The sequence below is a fragment of the Micromys minutus genome (assembly GCF_963924665.1).
Source record: "Micromys minutus genome assembly, chromosome: 15".
NCBI classification, from domain to species: domain Eukaryota; kingdom Metazoa; phylum Chordata; class Mammalia; order Rodentia; family Muridae; genus Micromys; species Micromys minutus.
This window is the reverse complement of record NC_137984.1, coordinates 3,529,679-3,546,170: the sequence shown is the minus strand read 5'-3', so window position 1 is coordinate 3,546,170 and position 16,492 is coordinate 3,529,679. Positions and strand designations below refer to the sequence as shown.

The window sequence follows — 16,492 nt, the reverse complement described above, 5'->3', positions numbered from 1 at the left end:
GATAGAGTTTGATCAGTGAGGGAGAAGCCTTGAAGACTTTCACTCCGGCTGACACAGTGTGATGGTTGGCCTCATACGTTAACTCCTCCTTTGGGATCACTTGAGAAAGATCTCAACTAAGAAATTGTCTATATCAGGTTGGTCTCTAAGTTTATCTATAGGGAATCATCTTGACTATTAATTGATGTAAGGGGGCCCAGCACACTGCAGGCTGTGCTATCACTAGGCAGGTGGGTAAAGCAGTATCACCCCCCTCCCTGGTTCTGCTCTGCACAGAGCAGACTGGACTGGCAAAGGGACCTTTGTGATCTATTGAGAACAGATCACAGGTGAGAAGAAGCAGAAAGTCGTGGAGGAGCCTCAGTAATACAGGCGAGGAGATGAGCGTGCAGACCAGAGCTGCAACGAAAGATTCTCAAGCCACGCGGTGGTGGGCACGCCTTTAGTCCCAGCACTCTGAAGGCAGAGGCAGGCAAATCTGTGAGTTCATGGCCAGCCTGGTCTACATGGCCAGCCTGGTCTACATGGCCAGCCTGGTCTACAGCTCGGTTCCTAGAACAGTCAAAGCTACACAGAGAAACCCTGTCTCAAAAAAAAAAAAAAAAAAAAAAAAAAAAAAAAAAAACAAATAAATAAGTAAATAAATAAAATAAAAAGCCTCAGACTGTGTCTTCTGTGAAAGTCAAAAGCACGGACTCTAGGCGAGGGACATAAGAGGCTGTACTCTAAGTATGGAGAAGTCAAGCTCAGCACAAGCGCGGCATCCATTCTCTCTGAGCGCTTCACTCTAGATGTGATGTCATCAGCTGTCTCGTGCTTCTGCCTCTGAGGCATCTCTCAGTGACAGATTTCAACTCAGAAAAGCAACCTTAAATAAATGTCTCTCACAAGTTGCTTGACATCAGGTTATTTAACCACAGCAACAAAAATAAAACTACAACAGCAGAAAGGTGCCTGCCACCGAGCTTAATATCCAGAACCCTTATGACAGAAGAGAACTGCCTCTCAAAATGTGTCCTCAGACTTCTACATGTGCTGCATGGTGCACTTAAAGACAGTACACACATACACATGTATGCACACACATACACAAACACACATGCACACATATGCACATACATACATACATATGCACATGCACATACAAACACACATGCACACATATGTATGCACACATGCACACACATGTATACACATGTGCACACATATGTATACATACACAAACACACATGTACAAATTAATCTTAAAGGCAAACAAATAAAAGAGGATAGCAGTCCTATAGATCGCTGCCTAGATGGATGCTTATGGGAAGGAACTTTCCCTACTTGCTGTAATTCCTGTAGAAGGTAGGGAAGGAGCCATTGACAGCCACATCTGATCCTGGCCAGTAGTAGGAAGCAGCTTTTAAACCTTGGTACATTGCCGTTAACCAAATCTATAAAGAGTGAAAGACAACAGGACAATTATTTTAAAACAAACAACACTATAACCTCCTGCTAACAACTATTTTGACTGAGAATCTGTTCTTGTTTTTACGATAAGTGAAAATTTGTAATCAATCAATCTCCCTCAACAATAAGACATGTACTAAGGTAGTTAACATTTCATTATTTCTCCCACACTGATAGAATTGCACAATTCTTCACCTTTAAAGAAATTGCAGAACAGCATGGAGGGAAAATAGATATCAATTAGAGCATAATTGATCCATCGATGATACAATACCCAAATTTCAACACAAAACTACCTGGGTAAGCAACCATAAGTGTTTTTTAAAATTCAAATAGAAATAACAAATTGCAGTAAAAAGTTCACATCTTCGGCTATTAGACACTACATGGATGCTGAGAAACTCAGGTAAATGGAGAAGCCTGAGTCATTGTCAAGTGAAAACAGAGGCCAAGATGAGATTGCTACATACCGGCTGCCCGCCCCACCAGGCAGGGTTACTCTTCTCCACTGAAGAAAGTGAGAAATTCTTGTTGAGGTGCACGTCGTACATGCTGTTGTCAATGATGCCGTGTGACTCTGGATACAAACCCTTTCATTTTTATTACAAAAACAAGATTATGAAGTATGCTTTAGTAAAACATGGGCTGAATAGCAACAGATCTCTACCCCTACCTAGGAAGAATGTGATACACTTTTCAATGTAACAGACGGGAAACTAAATGTCAGGGAGAGACAGGATTCTTGACAATGGACAGCAGCAGATGTTTTGTACTGATTTCACTGTGGTGTAACCTGTTAAATGTCCCCACAGGCTCGGTTGCTTTGACCCTTGGTTCCTGGCTTGTTCTGGGGGAGTATAAAACTTTTAGAGCAGTGGTTCTCCACTGTCCTAACGCTGCAACCCTTTAACAGTTCCTCAGGTTGTGCTGACCCCCAACCATAAAATTATTTCATTGCTACTTCATAGCTGTAATTTTGCTACTATTACCAATCATAATGTACGAATCTGATATGCAGTATACTTGATATGTGATCCCCAAAGGGGTTACAAACCACGGCCTGAGGACCACTGCTGTAGACAGTAAAGTTTTGACAGAAGAAGTGGGAAGTAGGTCACCCGGACAGTGTTAGTTTATACATTCACTTTCTGGGCATGCACATGTGTGTGTTGTGGGGTAGGCACATGCTTCACAAGCACAGGGAGGTCAGAGGACAACTTTGAAGAGCCATTTCTCTCCGCTCACTTTGTGAGTCCTGAGCATAAAAGCCAGGTTCTCGGGTTTGGAGACCAGCACGCTGACCAGCTGACCATCTCTCCAGGCCTTGGAGTTCTATAGCCCTGGCCTACTTCCTGTTCTCCATCACCACCTTCTTACTACACGTGAGCACAACCAGACCTACTTCCTGTTCTCTATCACCACCTTCTTACTACACATGAGCACGACCAGACCTACTTCCTGTTCTCTATCACCACCTTCTTACTACACGTGAGCACGACCAGACTAACTGGCCACCGCCTACTGCCACGTCGCCTAGTGATGGAATGGACCCTTCCACCTGTGCTCCAGAATGAGCAGAGTGCTTCTTTTCTTCTTTAAATGGCTTTCTGTCTGGTACGTTCTTCCAGCAATGAACAAAATAACTAACACACTATAGAACACAAAATACATATACTGTTTGTTACTGTCTTTTTTTTATTTAATGAGGAAAATTTATTCGCTTTGGTTGTCTTATCTTTTTAAAAAGTCACTAGAGGGCTGGAGAGATGGCTCAGAAGTTAAGAGCACTGACTGCTCTTCCAGAGGTCCCGAGTTCAGTTCCCAGCAGCCACACTTGAACTGAGTTCAATTCCCAGCTCACAACCATATGCAATAAGATCTGATGCCGTCTTCTGGTACGTCTGAAGACAGCAATAGTGTATTCATACATTAAATAAATAGATAATTTTTTAAAGTCACTAGAATGAGTCCATTTATGAAACAAAACTTCTGTCAAGTAATACTAGTCATATGTATGTGGGGGGGGAGTCTAGAAAGATGGCTCAGTGGTTAAGAGCACCGACTGCTCTTTCAGAGGTCCTGAGTTCAAATCCAAGCAACCACATGGTGGCTCACAACCATCTGTAATGAGATATGATGCCCTCTTCTGGTCTATCTGAATACAGTAACAGTGTACTTATATATAAAAAATGACACACACACACACACACACACACACACACACACATACATGTCTAGAATTTTCCACATGGAAGTATCAGTGCTTACATAGTGTCGCACTTCCCAGCTGACTTTCAGTTTTAAAAAGGGCAATGGAAAATACAGGAGAATGGCATTTCTGGCGTGGCAGAGGTTGCTATGGCCTCACAAAGGTGAGTGAGTTATGTGTGGTTAATGGACAGCAACACTAAGCCATGCCTTTCTAGCCTGGATTCAGCTGTGCAATTGTGAAGTGTGTGGCACAAGCTTCCCCAGTTGCTCGGTGTGTCTATGTCTGCCTACTACAGTCAGTCCCCTGCCCCGTGGCCTGGCCGTGTTTCACTGGGCCAAGCACTTACCGTGACAATGGTATAATGATTCGGGAAGGTTTTGGTGGGATACACTGCTCTCATATATTTGGAATGGATTCCACACAGTTCTGTAAGAAAATAGAGTAAGACATTAAAGAGGTGTTTCTTGTAGGTAACTAAATACCAGCAGGTTTCCCGGAAACAGAGAGAGAGAGAGAGAGAGAGAGAGAGAGAGAGAGAGAGAGAGAGAGAGAGAGAGAGAGAGAGAGAGAGGAGAGAGATTAAAGATGGAAAGAGAGTGGAATTCTGACTCTGAAATTTTGTCCATTATTAGAAATATATAAATAAAAAGAGTCCATTTCTATTCTGAAAATATTCAGGTGGGCTTTGTTTTCTGGGAAGAGCCAGGGGGCAGTACTGTTAAGCTTGGTGAGGCCATGAAGTTTCTGCTGCCGCAGCTCAACTCCATTTTTTGCACGATACACTACAGGCAACCAACCCGTACATAAGGAATGTCACCGCGGTACAATACATGTTACTAGTGGACATCAAACTTCAAATTTCAGATAATTTTACATGCTGCAGGATTGTCTTCTTCTCTTTAAAATCATTTAAAATTCACTTAAAAATAATCCAATTTTTAGCATATATGGAATCAGATGCATTAAAGGCAGAGACAGGCAAGGAGCCCCAGCCTGCTGACCTTTAAGATGAAAGTACCCTGGCATGCACACCACTGGCCCTGTTCTCTTTTGGTTCCTCTCTTTATGTGTCTGATAATTACAGTAATGATTTCTGCACAGGATCTGGCTCTCAGCTGACAGCTCCCACATTTAAAATATCGGGCATAAGAAAAACCATCAGACCCCACGACACCGCTGAAAAGGCATTTGACGTGTACAGCTGAGAAAGTCCGGCTGCCCGGTGACATGCTCACAGTACGTTCAATCTGCCGCTTGTTAGTTTTGGGTCGGTTTCCATCTGATCTCTGAAGTTTCCTGTTCGAACTTTTCCACAAAGTATGGCATTAATTGCTCTCCCATTGTCTTTCTGTTTTCTGTGGTGTGAGCAATAACCCCTGAAAGGTCAGAACTGCTGGGGCACACTGCCATTTCCTGTGCAGTGTGAAGACAAGGAATGTTTCCATACCCAGGTCTCACGAACTCTCACTCTCCCATGATGGATTATATATAAATTAAAACACAGCCGTGAACTTGGTCAGTTCTGTATTCCATGTGATCCTCTGGAAACCTCTAGGGTCCAGCTTTCCCTGGCAGGGAGGGAGGATTAGAACATCCATCCAACAGCCAAACTTCCCAGTTAAAATCCAAGTGTCAAGTTATTCCTCTCACGGGTTTAGAAGATCTGGGGTAACCCAGCATATTCTAATTCACCATAAACCGAAGAAGGATAAACAAGTCTGTGAATGTTCACCCACTTTCTCATGCTGACCAAGCTCAGCGCCTATGGAATGGACCCTATGGAATGGACCCTATGGAATGGACCCTAGTTCAGAGATTCCCCTGGACTACACCTAAGCCTCTGTGTTATCCACGGTCTAAGGTACTTTGCCTGGTACTGAAATAACATACCCAGCAAAAGCAGCTTAAAGGAAAGGTGATTTATTTCGGCTCACAGTCCTTTGTAGTGGGGAATTCAAAGCTACAAGAGTATGAGGCACTTGGTAACATTTATTCAAAGTAAAGAAACATAGGACAATGAATGGTTTTGCTCCTCTGGGTTTGTTTTCTTTTCATACAGTCTAAGATCCTACCTCAGGGAATGGTACTACCCTCTCTGTATAGGCCTTCACACCTGATCAAGAGAATCCTCCAGAAGTGCTAAAAGCCCAACTTCCAGATGGTTCTAAATCTCATCAAGCTGACAGCTGAGATCCATCACCAAAACCTGCCTTGTAGCACTGACAGGAGTCAGTCAACTGGAAGTCAGTGAGATAAAAGCCAAAAGATGTATCTAGTGTCCTAATTAACATGCTGCCTCTCCATCAACGCAAGAAAAAGAAGCAAAGAGTCCAGGATCCCAACTTATTTCTCTAGGGTCAGAAAGAATTTCAAAACTGTCTAACAATGATGAAACTGTGGTTCAGTCTTGCTTGTTTGGATGAGATCAGACATACGTCTCATGCCTGTACATCCCCTAAGAACAAAGAAAAAACGTTGAACCTTTTGAGAGGCCTCTAGCTATATAATCAGGCTGATTGGTAACTTTTTTTTAAACAAGGCCAATAGACCGTAAGTAAGAAAAGTGACTGTCTTGTCTAATAGACATGATTGACGTCTATAATTAGTGAAGGAACAATGAAGACAACAAGAAAACAAGTTCAAGACAAAGGAACAAGACAAATTGTCAGAAGCTTGCCTTAAGCAGCAAAGTATAACTTATCTAACAGCGAGTTAAAAATAGCGGTTGTAAAGAGCCTTATTACAAAAGCACAATTCCATAAAACAGATGGACCGTATGTCAAGTTTACTAAAAAGAAATCACAGAACCAAAGACTACAGTAACCTCACTGAAGATTTCACCCGAGCTCTGCAAATTCAGACTAGATCAAGAGAAAAGGGTCATTAAGGTCAAGAATTTCACTGGAAGCTATTCACACAGAAGAACAAAAGTTAGAAGTGATGACAAAGAGGAGATAAAGGTGAAGAGTCCTACAACGCATCGAGTGGACCATTATACACACCATGGGATTTTCAGAAGAGGAGGAGAAGAAGGAGCTTAAAAGTTTATTCAAAGAAATAAAAACTAAAACACCCAGATCTAGGAAAGGGGACACACATCCAATTCCAACACACCTGCAGATACCCAAGAGACATGAAACCTAACAAAAGTATCAGAAGGGGAACCTCTGTAGGACTATAAGTAGATTCCCCCCTAAAAAAAAACAGAAGTGAGAAGAATAATGAATTCAAGGTGCTGAAAGAAAGATTAGAACCTGCCAAACAACAACACTGAATTCAGAAAAATTCCTCTGTGGGAAAATAAAGAAAAGAGAAAGGGAAAGGTAGCAAGCAAGAAGAGCCAGAAAGGTGGAGAGGGGGAAAATAGGTTGCCATGGAAACCTGTCTTGAAAAGGATGCAGAGATGAATCACATAAGTCAGGAAGCTCATGGGTAAAGGTAGGCATACAGACAAATACAGACTATCTTAACTCTGTGCAAGTGGTCATAAATCACATTTAATTCCAACAGAAAACAGAAAATGAAACAATAGTGTAAGTAGACACGAGGATAGGTGTGTAATATACATAGGTAGAGACTGTGTATGAAGGAGCCATGGCAAATACAAAGGAAATATCTACAGGCATTATACAAAACCAAACTGGAAAACCTCAAGGCATGCTTTAAATATTAAGCACAAAAGAGGAAAATCAGAACTAAAGTCAAGCAGAAAGTGATTCATAAAGGTGACAATCAGGAATCTTTGATCACTGATCATGTGAAATGTACATTTCTGATAAATAGATAGAGGATATATATGTATGTATGTGTGTATATATATATATATATATATATATATATATATATCCAATCCAAGTATATGTTAACTATGAGACTTGATTTATACTTAAGAACACAGAAAAGACTGAAAAAGCACATACAAAATTTGTCATGTAAAGTGGGTGTGTTTAGAGGCCCACTGTAAACACTGCACTCGCAGACAACGCTGCCTCATGCACTCAGCGTAGATCGAGTGCCAAGTGCTCTGATCAAAACCCAGCAGAAAGCAGAGAGAACGGCCTGCAGTAGAGATTGGAAGAGGCTTACTGTTTGCAATTGCCAACCTTGCCAACTTACAACTCCAAATAAAGATCCTACAAAAGAAATTTGCTGAGTTTTTACATCTGCTCACTTCCTTGAGCCTCAGTTTCTACCTAACTTTCCAGGGAGGAAGCTTGCAACCCAGGTCAGATTGATTCCAGCTCACCGGAAGGGCTCCAGGTCCCGTCTCTAGGGAGTCTGTGTGTAGAAGCTGCCACACTAAGATGAAACAACACCATAAGCCTGTTAGTGTGTGCACAGCATCCACAGCCTCATCCACTGAGTCCTTATTGATATGTCTCACTGCTGTGTGGTTTGAGATCATACTCAGCTTCCACAACTATTGTAGCTCTCCCATGGCAGCTTGATGGGACACTAGAGAGGGACCGTTACACTTCCTTAAGAGTGATGCCTATTTCACCCACCTGAAGTCACTATAATGCAGATCCTAGTTCATAATTTCTTTTCTTTAATCTAAGCTTTATCTATTTATTATGTGTAGTGTTCTGTCTGCATGTGTGCCTGCACACCAGAAGACACCAGATCCCATTACAGATGGCTGTGACCCACCGTGTGGTTGCTGGAACTTGAATTCAGGACCTCTGTAAGAATAGTCAGTGCTCTTAACCTCTGAGACACCTCTCCAACCCATAATATCTGTTCTTAATCCATACATTACTTAGCTTTCTATCAGTGTGGCCAGAATCTGGATAAGCAACAAGAAAAGCAGGATTTAGCTTCGATTATGTTTTTGGATGGTTTGGGGTTTAGTCCTTGGCTACTGGGTTCTGTGAGGTTGAGCAGAACACACAAGAATGTGTAACATATGAATTCTCCTTCTCCTTTCCAACATTAATTGGCAAGAGAGCAGCAAGAAGAAGCCAGGAACAATACCCCAAGGACCTGCTTACTTACTTTTTCCAGGTAGGTTCCAATGTTTTTGCAAAACTTTCCAAACATCCTGCAATAAAGCCATTGGCTGAGAACCAAGTGTTCAAAACACAAGCGTGTAGGGCAGGGGTTCCCTGGAAACTAACAAGGAGGTCGTTCGGGTTCACAGACTTACGTAGTGAATTTTTCATCTTGACTATCAAAATGGCATCCAGATGGCTAAAAATGTGTTTTAAGCAGAAACCGGAAAGCTATGGTTGAAATGTTTGGAAAAGACATTTCTCATGTTCCGGTTCTCAGTGGGATGAGGAAAATCAAGTAACATCCCCTGAAAACAGATTCACTCTTGCCCATTCACCTCCCCTTTTGAACACAGGATTTGATATCTGTGTCACCAAATAAATATAGATAATAAAGTAAAAAGTAAGAGGGGTCACTTCACTCTCCATGGTGCTTGGCAGAGAGTAGCAAGCTCTGCACTTGGAAAGTTCTAGGTCTCTCTTGTCCAAAAAAAAAAAAAAAAAAAAAAAAAAAAAAAAAAAAAAAAAAAAAAAACCTGTCTAAATGAGGGAAAGCTGGAGTTTGGGGCCAGTGTTGCAGAGAGAAGCAGGCTGTCTTTCCACGCCATCTTGGCATGGGTTTAGCTGAAGAAATCTTGTCTTTTCATTTTACCAAGCCCAGAAACTGAGGCTCAGAAAAGTCAATCGGCTTTCTCAAGCTTAAGGAGCCACTTACCAATAATTTGGAGATAAGTCAAAACAAGAATCCAATAAAACAGATTGTATTTGAGAGTTTGGGGAATACAGAAGTCTGGGGAGAAGGAAATGAAAGACTGGAACTGTGGAATAGACAATGCTAGGAGCCCCCAAGTTCATTCTCAGCCTGTGAACTTGGGCCTTTGTCAGTACTGTGTTGAGTTTCAGGACAGCCCAGTGCCCTAACCCAAGAGCATTGTGCTGTATAATAAAGGTGGTGATGAGAAATGTATGTATCTTAATGTAAGGCCTTACAACAATCTGACAGTGATCCTGTCCATTTGGAATGACCATCTCACAAACCCGAGGTCTCATAGCTGTGAGTGGCTGGAGTCAGTTTCTATACCATCTGACCCAGAAGTAGACGTGGAACCTGAAGCTCTGAAGAGTCTCTAGTACAGAATTAGCAGATGGCAGATGTACCCAGCAACCTTGCTGTGACTCAGAAACAAGTTCTGACAATGCCTCAAGTGAAACACATAACAGGTTCCCATAGTTCAGAACTTACACTCAGAGAGGGAGCCCCTCAAAATAAACACAGCAATGAGCTCGCTGCTTAAGAAAAAGTCAAGAGGAACTGTCAAGTAGAAAAACCTTTTTCCTAGTGAAAATATATATAGACCACAGCACTAAGTCCCGGAGATCTTGAGAGGGCCTGGGGCTAAGACAAGCCGCCAACACTGTGGGGGCGGGAGAAGCCCACCTTCACGGGGAGAACAGCGGCTCCCTACAGTTCACACTGAGTTGGCCGGCCGACTTACTCAGTTTGTTGATGTTCGGCATCAAGGTGCTCCATGTTTGTAAATACTCAGCTCTGAAGCCGTCCATGGAGAACAAAATCACTGGTGGCAGGTCAAACCTGAAAATGGAAACAGAATCTGTATCTGTGATCTTGGTACTCCTGCTTAACCGTGAGAAAAGTGTTTTAAAAATATGACAAGAAAATGGTCCTGGGTCAAGCCATCTTTTGAATGTTCCTATGATTTGGTCTCTGGTGGTGACATAGTTTTGTGGTGTGTTTCTTACTCTAAAGCTTGCTTTATTTATTTATACTTAGTATATTTTAGGATATTAACGGGTATCCACAAACCTTAAAGCTCTTTTTAAATTTTTTTATTTAAGTATACTGTAGCTGTCTTCACACACACCAGAAGAGGGCATCAGGTCTCATGACAGATGTTTTTGAGCCACCATGTGGTTGCTGGGATTTGAACCTCTGGAAGAGCAGTCAGTGCTCTTAACCGCTGAGCCATCTCTCCAGCCCTAAAGCTCTTTTAAGACCAGTATTTAACATGGAATGATGAACAACAATTTGGAGTCATAGCCTTAGGCTGCATTTTTAAAACTTGTTATTTATCTTTGCTCTTTGTCTTTAGTGTATATGATATACATGTTCATGAGAGACTGATGCAAACCTTCATACATTCTTATGAGCCAAACTCGGCCATGTAGCCATTACTGAGAAAGAGAAGCTACCCTGATTCCTTGTCCTACTGATGTCCCAAACCCTGCCTCCCACAGTATTAGCAGGAGAATGAGCAGCATCTTGACTTTTAAGAACAATTGTTCCTACTTTGATACTGAATTTGCATATAAATTAAATCAATCGCATAGTATCGTATGGACTCCTCTGTGTTTTGCTTGGCATTTGTTGTGTTTGTGACTTATCTGCCTTGTGACTTAAAAGGTGACTTGAAATCTTTACGCTCATGAATGAATCACAGCCCCCTCCTCCAGGTTGACAGGTATTTGGGTGTTTTTGATGTGGGTTTGTCATGAATAGCAACTATGAACAAAGTAAATTTTTCATCATATTGCTTTAAAAATGGATATAACAAAGCAATTTTGACCTCTGTGCAAGGGGTTATATATTCCATTTTAAATAAAAGCATACTTTTAAAGCTACCTAGAGTAGATCCTTAAAAATTTTCTAATAAATTACCCAAATATGGCTGAAATCAAAAGTCTGAATGTCAGTGCTGTGTAAAACAAGAAAATTGCTTCTGCTTCCTCAACATGGTTGAGTAAAGCTCGAAAAGTTGGCCAATACAGTCATCACTTTCATATCGTAGAAAAAAATCATGAAGGGAATCTAGAACAACAGTTTGCTTGACTGCTTAGAATACTGGTTTATTGCAGATTAATTAACAACAAATCTCCAAGTACAACTCTGTGCCAGATGCTGAGTCTAAAGGCACAAAGGAGCCATGAAAGCAAGGTGACCTGCACAGGACAATGGCTGGACCTGTGAGGCGTTCTAGGAGGTGTGGCTGCTAAAGAACTGATAAGTTATGTAAGAGAATGGGGCTAATGTCCAGACCGGGCAGGACCCTGCATTCGTGCCCAGAGAGAGCTGATACGTACACGTGAGTCTCAAGACCACAGTTCTAACAGTGTTAGGGCAAGAGAGAGCCAAGGGTGGGAGGGCACACACTGTGGAGAGCTTTTGGGGCCCCTTCTAGAAACTTAGCAGGAATTTGACATTGGGCCAGGACAAGGAAGTAGACTTCATACAGGAATTTGACTTTGGGCTAGAACAAGGAAGTCAGCTCAGACAGGAATCTGATTTGGGGTTAGAACAAAGAAGTAGGCTTCAGGCAAGAATTTGACTTTGGGCCAGTACAAGAAAGTAAACTCAGGAAGGAATCTGCTCTGGGATTAAAATGAAGAAGTAGGCTCCATGCAGAAATTTGACTTTGGGCCAGGACTTGGAAGTATGGTCAGATAATCTTGGTCATCATGACAAGCCCATGGAAACAGTGATTACAGGATGATGCTTATTGTCCTACTTGTCCCCTGCCTATTTCTGTTTACTGTCTTACTTGTTTCTTAACCTAGAACTGGCCTTATTATTACTTGCATGTAATTAAAATGATATAAAAATTAAACCCACCTTTTAGCCTCAGAACTGGCTGGAGTATTATAATGTTGTCTTCCTGTCTTCTCTCTTTTTAATCCTCACTCCCTCCCTGTTGACTGACTAGGCTAGCTTGGTCAATACAGCATGGTCCCATTGATGGCAAAGTCTAAATTATGGCCCAGTGTGGAAATGAATCAGAAGCTAGTCGCCTGGAGACACGGGCATCTTATTGGGGTGAAAATATTCTGTGTCTTATAAGTGTCCACCATTTCAGTGCTCAGGAGGTGAAGGTAGAAAGATCTAAAAGTTCAAGACCAGCTGGGATTACGTGAGACCTAGTCTCAAAACTGGGGGGGGCGGGGAATGGGTAGGGGTGTGAAGACTGCTTACCTCAGAGATTTTACAAGGAATAATGTATAATATTCCTTTACTTCTCTTTATATGTTATATTAAAGTAGCAAACGTCCCCTCTTTCTTTAAATCTTCTACTTCTGACATAAGGCCTTCTGAGCTTGGAATCGTTACTTTTCAGCATTAATTATGTGTATGTACATGTATGTTTTGCATGTTGCTGGTGTCTGAAGGCAGAGAGGACATTGGATTCCCTAGAACTATGGTTACAGATAGTATTTGAGCTGGACAGTTGAGATGTGGGTGCTGGGCACCAAAGTTGGCTATTCTATACAGGCAGCAAGCATTTTTGGCCAGAGCCGTCTCTCCAGGCCCATATTGTTATTACTTGCCTCATAGATGAAGCTCAGAGAGGATCCTAGTGCAGAGCGCCGTGAGAAAAGCAAGTATTTAAGCTTTGTTGTACATGCTTGCTGTTCTGCCAGAAGCTGATGCTGGAGAGGGCTGGGGAGTCTAAGAACCGGTATGAGCCAGATCACCTGACATAGAGCCAAGCACTTTATCCCAAATGCAAGCATGAGAAGAAGAGATGGTGAGGTTCACCAGTGTAACAGGCCCAAGACAAAGGGATTATCTGTCCTTCCGAGTGTAGGGGAAGGTGGTGCTGTTTTGATAAAAGGATACCATATGTCTATCTAAGTAGCTATGTTCATGCTATTTGTAGACCAGTGCTGTTATCAGTTTTGGTCTGAGAATTATCTATTTGCAGTGGTCAGCATTTAATTCAGAGACTCATACCTGGTCAAAGTGCTGAGAAAAACAATCCTGAATGCTTAGTCACAAATGAAATGTCTATGTCACCGAATCAAGGCTCAGGGACTATTGTGGAAAAAGAAAAAGATAGGATATAAAAGATAAATGAAGGTAGGTGTGTGTGTGTGTGTGTGTGTGTGTGTGTGTGTGTGTGTGTGTGTGCTTGTGTCTATCTGTGTGTGAGTATATGTGTGTCTGTATGTATATGTGTGTGGGTGTGTGTCTGTATGCGTGTGTGTGTGTGTGTGTGTGTGTGTGTGTGTGTGTGTGTGTGTGTGTAAAATACTGACTTCCAGATATGGCTGTTGCAATCTCAGAGCAGCCAAGATTACCTCCATAAGATAGGGCCTATCAACACCCTGGCCTGGGGGGTGAGCTGCTCACAGGGCCTTGTTTCTTCCCTGAGGATACATGCAGATGTGTGGTGGGGAAGGAGAGGTATTTTCTGCAGGGACAGAGCCATGAATGAGAGCCCTGTGCTCTTGTAAAACAATCCTACCCACAGGTTTATAAACAAACAGTCCTAATGACATTCACTAGGTCAGATCCACCTAGGAGAAAGACACAGAAGTGGGTGGGAGGAACTTGTCATAAAAAACAAGGGGATTAACAGGAGTGAGAGGGAAAAGAGGGGGTAAAGAGATGAATGCTGAGGGGACCCTGCAGGGAAGCAAACCCTGAAGAGAGCTCAGTCCAGATTGACTTGGCAAGTCTGATGCCAGACAGTTCATTGTCAGCATGTTTAAAACAGGGTACAGTGGGGGGGGAGTTTCCAGGCAACAATCATTCTCATTCCAGGTGCACAGTAAAGTCTAACGCGTGTAATGTGTGATTATTTAGGATCTCCTTTACTGAGTACATAAAACTGTGAGGGTAGATTCTATAGCTAAAGGGATTAAATCTAGTAGTCTCTGACTGAGGTAGTAGCAAAAAGAGGTCAGCAGGTGTAAGACCCAAATTGAGTCTTATCTATCTGAGGTTCCCGTGAATGAGACAAGAGATTGGGGATCAATGCAGAAGCAAAAGGTTTAATAGTCCAGTGCACTGGGATGGCCTACATCCAGAGGAGAGGCGGCCCTGAGCCCTCTGTCAGTATAGTTTTCATACACTTAGTAATGGGTGGGCTACAGTGATGGTGACCAGGCATACAAGCATTGGTGGGTTTAGTTGACTTTCAAATCGATTGGCTACTGCCAATGTGGGTTGCATCTCAGGACCTATGTTCTACATTCCAGAAATGCCCAGATAAGACACTGCTTCCCAGGAAGGAGTACTGCTTGGCACCTGCCTGGGTCATATATTAAGGTTCTTCCCTTACATTCCAGGGTCTGCCCAGATAAGGTTGAAGCATTCTTCCCTGGGACCAAAAATGTTCTTAGTGGGAGGGGGAAGCTGTAAGTCCCTCAGTGGGAAGGGAGCTGTAAAGAGGGTGTGGGAATGTAAAAGGCCTTAGGGTCCCTCACGAGCTATAAAGTACATGTGACATACCCCATAAGGGTGGATTCTATAAACTGGGAGCTAGGGAGGAAGAGTGTGGGATAAACATTCTTGTGTGGTTGGTTGAGGTCTACCTCTATAGTAAAACATAGATGAGCTCTGTCTCCATAGCTGGCAAAAAACAGTCACCAGGTCACTAACAAAATCCACTTTCAGCCTTCTGGGCAGGAAATCAGGTATTTTATCTCCTCTGTGGAAGAGAGGACCCTGTATGTTTAACAATTCTGGTTTCCCTAGTGATCTGTGGACACAGAACCTTTGTGCCCACAACAGAATAGACTCCAGCTACATTAGGTAAATGTATATACTTAATAAACATTTTATAAATTTTACTCAGATCTTATTCATGCTTCCTTCATATCTCTGCCATTTATGTATAAATTAAATATTCATATAATTAAATATATGTATAATTAAAAATACTATGCTCTCTTCTCTGAGACAGTGAAGATTTTCAAGCTTCTACCTAATTTTGCTGCTAAAAGTTTTGGGTTCTTATTCTGGGACTTGGTCTTTCTGGTCTAATAGGTATCTACTTAGACCTTATATTTCCAAGATCTGTCTCAAGAGCTATAATTTAATATGTATGATATACCTTTTTTTAAAAAAAAAAAAAGAAAGAAAGAAAGAAAGAAAGAAAGAAAGAAAAACATCATCTCTTTGTTTCTTCAACTGTCTTCCAACTCCTTGGCTCAAGTGATCCTCCTGCCTCATTCTCCCAAGTACCTGGGACTCCTTATCCTGACATACAGCCATGCCCAGGACTATAAACATTTTTCTTAATGAAATGATATTATCTTATGAAATGATACTATAAGGTGCTGATTCTTTATAAAGCCAGGTATTCTTTCTGCTTTTGCCACTCCCACTCCTGCTGTCCTCTAACTGCTGGGCCCATTGTGGGTGGTGGGCAAAAGGAGGAAGGTCACCCTGGTGGGAGGTGACAAGAGACAAGTCTTTAGGCATAAGAAGAACAATGGTCACACATATAAGAAAAGAGACATGGTGGGTGGTTGTCTCCTGTGTCCTGTCAGCCTTTTTTCCCCTTCACCTCCCCTCAGCTGAAGGATGTGTTAAATGTAAGGATGTTAATTGACTAAAGAGTCCCAGTGAACATAAATTTAGTCTGAATTCCAGTGCTGCCCATTGGGCCCTGGGAATGTTGGTATATGACAAATAGGTCCAGAGTGAGGTAACCCAGACAGAAAGGCACATGCTGTGTACTTACAAGTGGACATTCACCATGAAGTACAGGATAACCATGTTATAATCCACAGACCCAAAGACCTCTTCTTATTTCAGAAGAGGAAATAAAATAGTCATCTGGGTGGAAGAGGAGGTGGGGAGGAGAACAGGGTAGAGAGCAAGTGTTGGGAGGGGTGGGGAGAGAGCCGGTCGGGAGAGAGAATGAAAATCAGTTGTGGGCTCTTGGATAAGCCAGCAACGAGGGATGAGGAGGCTCCTGGGAGTCTATGGGGTGACTCTAGCTGAGACCCCAGCAGCTGGGAATATGGAGCCTGAAGTGGTCACCTCCTCTAGCCAGGCAGGACTTCCAGTGGAGGGGAACACCAACCTACCCAT

At 42.4% G+C, this 16,492-nt stretch overlaps 1 protein-coding gene across 1 annotated transcript in view; it reads right to left on the bottom strand.

Annotated features, from left to right (window-relative positions):
- Positions 1-16,492, bottom strand: part of ENPP3 (ectonucleotide pyrophosphatase/phosphodiesterase 3) — a 64,571-nt gene that overhangs the window by 34,209 nt on the left and 13,870 nt on the right. The window contains exons 6-9 of the mRNA XM_080929520.1: positions 10,152-10,249; positions 4,011-4,090; positions 1,923-2,042; positions 1,327-1,436 (exon numbers count right to left, since the gene is read on the bottom strand). Coding sequence (XP_080785646.1) covers positions 1,327-1,436; positions 1,923-2,042; positions 4,011-4,090; positions 10,152-10,249 — 408 coding nt within the window. The remainder of the gene's footprint in view (positions 1-1,326; positions 1,437-1,922; positions 2,043-4,010; positions 4,091-10,151; positions 10,250-16,492) is intronic.